General features: G+C 42.7%; 1 protein-coding gene across 1 annotated transcript in view; it reads left to right on the forward strand.

The window, feature by feature from the left end:
- The window catches only part of LOC101570210 (condensin complex subunit 2-like), a 50,712-nt gene that overhangs the window by 7,354 nt on the left and 37,782 nt on the right, over positions 1 to 5,576 (forward strand). The window contains exon 2 of the mRNA XM_012513770.1: positions 4,826 to 4,910. Within this exon, the coding sequence (XP_012369224.1) occupies positions 4,826 to 4,910 (85 nt within the window). The remainder of the gene's footprint in view (positions 1 to 4,825; positions 4,911 to 5,576) is intronic.

The raw sequence follows: 5,576 nt of genomic DNA on the forward strand, positions 1-5,576 counted from the left end.
ATAATAAATTAATTAACAAAATATTGTTTTCAAAGGTGCAATACTAACTTTGAAGAAATATTCTGTAAGGCTATTTGAGATCAGCAGCCATAAACATCTTTTTCTGAAGGTAGAGCCATTGTTTATCTGAATTCATCTCCTTTTGACCTCCCTTCCCCCAGTATTGTGATCTGCAGTGACAAATGTTTCCTAGTGTTCAAGTTGGAATTTGCATGTTCTGTTTCTTAAGTGTTCTTTTTCTGAAATGCAAGAGTATAGAGCAGAAATGCTTTCTTGTATACCACTGTGAGACTAGAAAGAATGAAATAAGAATTTCTTTTTTGTTGTTGGATTTTTTAAGGGTAGACAGGAAATAGTTTGGAAATTACAGAAGGATTTATAGAAGTTTCTTTCTCTCTGTGTGCCTTATTTATGAGAAAGGTGAACACAAGTCTTCAGAGCAATGATATCATCAAGGGACGGTTTGTTTCTTTTAGAGTAAAAATACAGCACTCAAAGAAGATGTTGAGAATAAAGGATCACCAGCTAATGATAACCTGAGAGGTAAAAAGTATAAGAGAAGATAAAGTTTGGAAAGTCAGCGAAGTGTTCAGAGTAGCTCAAAATTGTATGGTCACTAAGGGCCATAGTAGCAATTGAGGAACAGGGAGACCAGGCTTATGTGTGGCCGAAAAGAACAGAGATGTGTCCCAGCAGCACCAGAGGAAGGGAAATTCATCCTATTTCATTCCACATTTTCAGGGAGAGGAAACAAACATGACTTTGATCCAAGTTCTTATTGTACAAGTTGCCACTGCTTCTGTGGTCTTGGCATCTCTTTAAGATCCCGATGTTCGATCTCCATGCCCTAAAATTTACAAAAACCTTTGCTCTCTCTACTTCCTAGCCTTAATTTGAAAGCATTAAACATAATTGCACCAATTGGATGAGGCTTGTTTTCTGCAAGCCTAAAAGGAGACAATATTTTATAGGCAATTTCTGCTTTCTTCCTACCATAATCTCTCTTGGGTAACGAAACTTAACACCTGGACTCTTGCTTTCATCTGGAAATTAAAAAGAAAATGGAGGAAGCAGAAATTATGTCAAATATTATATTTTCCTAAAAACACTCCCCTTTCTCTGATTATCCACACAGGGTACCAGTTTTGTCCCAGCTATGACCTCTGACAAATACACTTTTTGTATCAACAGAGTAATGACACATTCTTGGTAAAAAAGAACAAAAAAAAAAAAGAAAAAGAAAAAGAAAAAGAAAAAAAAAGTATGTACCTCCAAAACCCCCTATCCTAAGATGACCCCTTGTTCTTATTCATTATCAAATCTTTTGACCTTCATTCTTTGAGAGCAAGGTTTTTCAAAAGCTTTTCAAAGGAAAACTTAGCTACAACTTCAAAATAGCAAGTATTTTTCAAACTGTTCCTGGTCTGGCTGCAGAAGAGACAAGTACCACCACCTCTCATGGCCAGCACTTCCTTGGCTCTGCTGCCATCCCCTGACCCTACCCATATACTCATGCTTATTAAAATCCCTAGATTAACACAACCAACCCATCCAGGTTTCCTTGGCCTTCCAAGGTTGCATCTTTTTCTGTCTCATGTCCTAGAAATCACTTCAGTTTCATAAATCTGCAATGGGTGCTCACTCAACCTTAAATACACTCCCAGATGGTTTTGAAAATTATCAGTCTAGAAAGAAGGTATTGCCCTTGTCAAAAATATAAGCCTTCCAATATGGGTCATACTTTACACCACTCCGAATCATTGAAAATTAATAGAAATCAGTTTTTCATAAGTTTTCCAAATGGCTGCAGGGGTGGGAGAAAGTGATTTGATGAGAAGGCTGAACAAAGACAACTGGTAACACGGCCTGCAGCTGTTTCAGAATCAAAGTCATTTTAGCCCAGTCCCCTGCAGGAATGCACTAGTTGAGTGCCACTGTGGTTCAAATGGTATCTGCAGCCATACCTCCCTCCCTGGAGAGAGGAGGTAGATGAGGAGCTAGGAAGAGAAGGTGGACAGCTGAGACAGGAGAAACCTGTACTCCCAATGTCTCCTCCTTCCTGGCTGTTTTGCTATGCTCCTATATTAGGAAGTGCATCATCTGGTCTTCAGGACGGACTAAAACGAAGACTCACATGAGTAGAGATCAAGCCAGAGACATAAACCTGATTGGAACAATGCTTTAGCAAACTAAGCAGCCATAGCAGAGCCTGCATAACTGACTTGCAAATGCTTTCAGGCACTGGACTCTGTGTACTGCAGCAGCTGGAACCGAGGTCCAACCAAAGAATGAGAGCCCAGCTGAGAAAGGGACTATTCAGAAACACCCAGACGATCCCTTTTGTTGGCAAAGCTGTCCAGTGTTCACGCAGCTTTAATGAAGCCCAGTTCTAATTAATCTGTGACCTTGTTGCAACCAACTGCTTCCCTGAGCCACAAATGTCTCTCCAGCTTTGGATGCCCTTTCCTCCAAGTAGACACTGAAGGACTGTTTCCTTATTAAGTTTAATTGAAAGATGACTGAACCACGGTCGTTCAGAAACAGGGAATTCCCCACCAATATAATGTGTAGAACAGATGGGTGGCTCCGAGGCACCAGAGACGCGATACAGCTTTTATAATTTACACTGATGAAAAGCTCGGTCTGGCCTGGAATGTTTCCAGAACCACCCATCAAATGTCAGATGCCCGATAGACAGAAAGTGGTACACTGTGCTTAGACTGAAGAACCTTGGGGTGGCAGCAATGGGACCTGGAACTGATGGAGAGTGACCATAAGGTTAAAAGGAAGCAGCAGTCAAAGGGCTAGAATTCATCTCCTGTCCTTTAAGCCAGGCTATCAGGTTAATGTGTGTACTACAAATGATCTACAAGTGTTTCTAGAGGTTGAGATCTTCGCTACTGGTTAGAGCTTGGAGGAACTGCAGATTGCAAGCCAATTACTCAGGTTGTGAGTAATTTTCCTTATTTCCCCAAGAAGCAATAGCGCTATAATCACTGTCATGTGTACCGTGTTGAACAATGTTTAAAATGTTCAAACACTCGGTGGGAAGCACCAATGCAAACCTATCACCTACAGAGCTGGCTGGGACTTTTCCTTCTTGCTTCAGTTGGCTTTAAGCAATGCAAATCAGTCTATCGAAGTGATAATGTGTAGTTTTTGAAGCAAGGTGATAGGTCATTCCCTGATCCATACCCCAGGCCCCAGGGGAATGCTTAAACTGGGCAGGAGGGAGAGCCATGCTCCTTGCTGTCCTATCACTGTCAGCTGGGACCAAGGCTTTAGAGAAGAGGCTATGAATTCCTAGGGCATGAAAAGTTACTCCAGACCTGAAGCAATGACCTCCAAATGTTAGTTACTACCTCAGATTATGCTATGTAGATCACTCCTTCTGCATATTGCAGAGGTGATTTCAGGCCTCCTACATATCCCAGCTCACAGCATTCATACACGTCCCACCACTCTCCAAGTCCCTCTTCCCTGAACCACTTTCCTCTTCAAGAGTTAATGAGACCTGGGCTCAGTCCTAGGTTGAAGCCTTTGTTCAGGTTAATCATCACCTTAGTTTAACTTAGGAGCCTTGACTCCCCCACAACTACAAATATGTCTTAGTGACTTTATTGTCACCATGAGTTGCACTGGCAGTGGTAAATTGGAATTAACTCACTAGAATTCCAATAACTTTCCTTTGGGGTCACACATATAAATTTCCCAATTTCCCAGACCACAACAAGGACCAGGAAGAACTCTCTACCATATGAAAAATGTGGGCTGTGGGGACAGCGAGATAGCTCAGCAGACTAAAGCACCTGCTTAGGCAAGCTTAGGCAAGCGCAGCGACTGCAGTTCAATCCCTGGTACCACATGCCATGCCAGCCATGCCCACAAGGCTGGCTGAGCTGTCCAGAGTCCAGGCATAGTGGCATATGCCTGTAATCCCAGTGCTGGGGAGGCTGAAAACAGGAAGATCACTACAAGTCTGAGCTAAGTAGTGAGAGACCCTGTAACACAAAATACATTTTAAAAAAAGAAAAGGTGGGCTGCTTTTTGGCTCACTGTATTAAAGCAGCTGTAAATGTCATTCTCCCTTCAACTTCTTATGAAAATATTTTCATAGCTTACTCTTATTTTTAAAGTAAAATGGAAGTCCTCATTAGAGTTTGCAAGATCTTTCAGAGTCCAAGTTCTTAGGGAAAGATGGAGTCGTATTTACTTGGGACAAGTTCTACTTTAACTGGAATAAGCAGAAGACAAATGAGCTGAAGTCTGTCCAGAAATGTAGAGAAATTCTGGGACGGAGTCAAAAACAACATCCCAACACATGTCAGTTTGCTACTCTGAAGACTTCCCTAATGCCATCATCCACATGGACCTCCAGTTCACCCCCGTCTTGCTGAGCACCAGGCACCAGACGCTGCCCACTTGCTGCTCCTGGAAGCCCCCAGCATGATCACAGTACACCCCAGAAAGTGGGTTCATCATGGTTTCTCCTCCCTCTTCTGCTCTCTTCTAAGGGAAATTGCATTGAGATAGGAACCAATGATTGTTGGTGTTTCAAACATGCCAGTGTCCTGGCTACCAGCGAGTTTGAGAAAAGGGTGTTCTAGTGTCAGGCTTAAGAAGATAGAGTGATCAAGGGTGGGGACACTAACAAACCTGGAAAATGCCCATTTTCTCTGCTACGTGAACTCCAGATTTCCAACCCAGCCCTGAATACTTCTCTCCTTTCTTCAAAACCCCATGATACCTCTTGGAATTATGCTCCCTAATGAGGGTCCTGTCCTAGTCCCTGGACTCTCAGAATATGTTGCCTACATGCCAAAAGGAACTCAGTAGATGGCATTCAATTGGGCCATGTTAGACAGGTTATCCTGGATTATTTCCATGGGTCCATTGTAGCCAAAAGACAAGTAGGAGAATCAGCACTCACAAAGGAGATAGCAAGAATAGATAACAACAGCAGAGACTAGAATTACAGACAGAAAAGGCCCTGAGCCAAGCAGCAAAGGCAGCCTGCAGAGCTGGAGTAAGAGCAGGCCCTCCACTGTGCCCTCCAGGAGTACCGCACTGGCAGTACCTTAAAGTTTAGGGACTCAACTTGCTGTAGGTCACACAGCAAGTCCACATCAGACTTCTTACCACCAGAGCCATAAGAAAGCTGCTAAATTTGTTTCACTCCACCACAATCACTACAGGAAAACATAACGTGCTGTTCCTGCTGCCAGCAGCACCTGCCTGAGCAGGCCTTGCTTCTTCCTGTGCCTGTTTAACTCGCCTTTAACTCGCCCCTAGATCAATTTCCCCACCATCCTCTCATAGCCCATGAGAGACTACTCCACGGCTCTCATAAAAGCTATATATCTATGAATGATTCCCAGAATCAAGTGGGTCCTTCTTTAGACCAATGAAATGATGTCAGGAATGCTACTTCCACTGCTGATTATGACCCATCTCACTCTTGCTTCTGGATGAACTAACATGTGCATCAAAATTGCTTTTTCTGGGATCTCTGGTCCATCAAAGTTTTTTTGTTTGTTTGTTTTGGTTTGGTTTTTTTTTTTTTTTTTTTTTTTTTT

This window comes from Octodon degus, unplaced genomic scaffold, assembly GCF_000260255.1.
Source record: "Octodon degus isolate 3935 unplaced genomic scaffold, OctDeg1.0 scaffold00018, whole genome shotgun sequence".
NCBI classification, from domain to species: Eukaryota; Metazoa; Chordata; class Mammalia; order Rodentia; family Octodontidae; genus Octodon; species Octodon degus.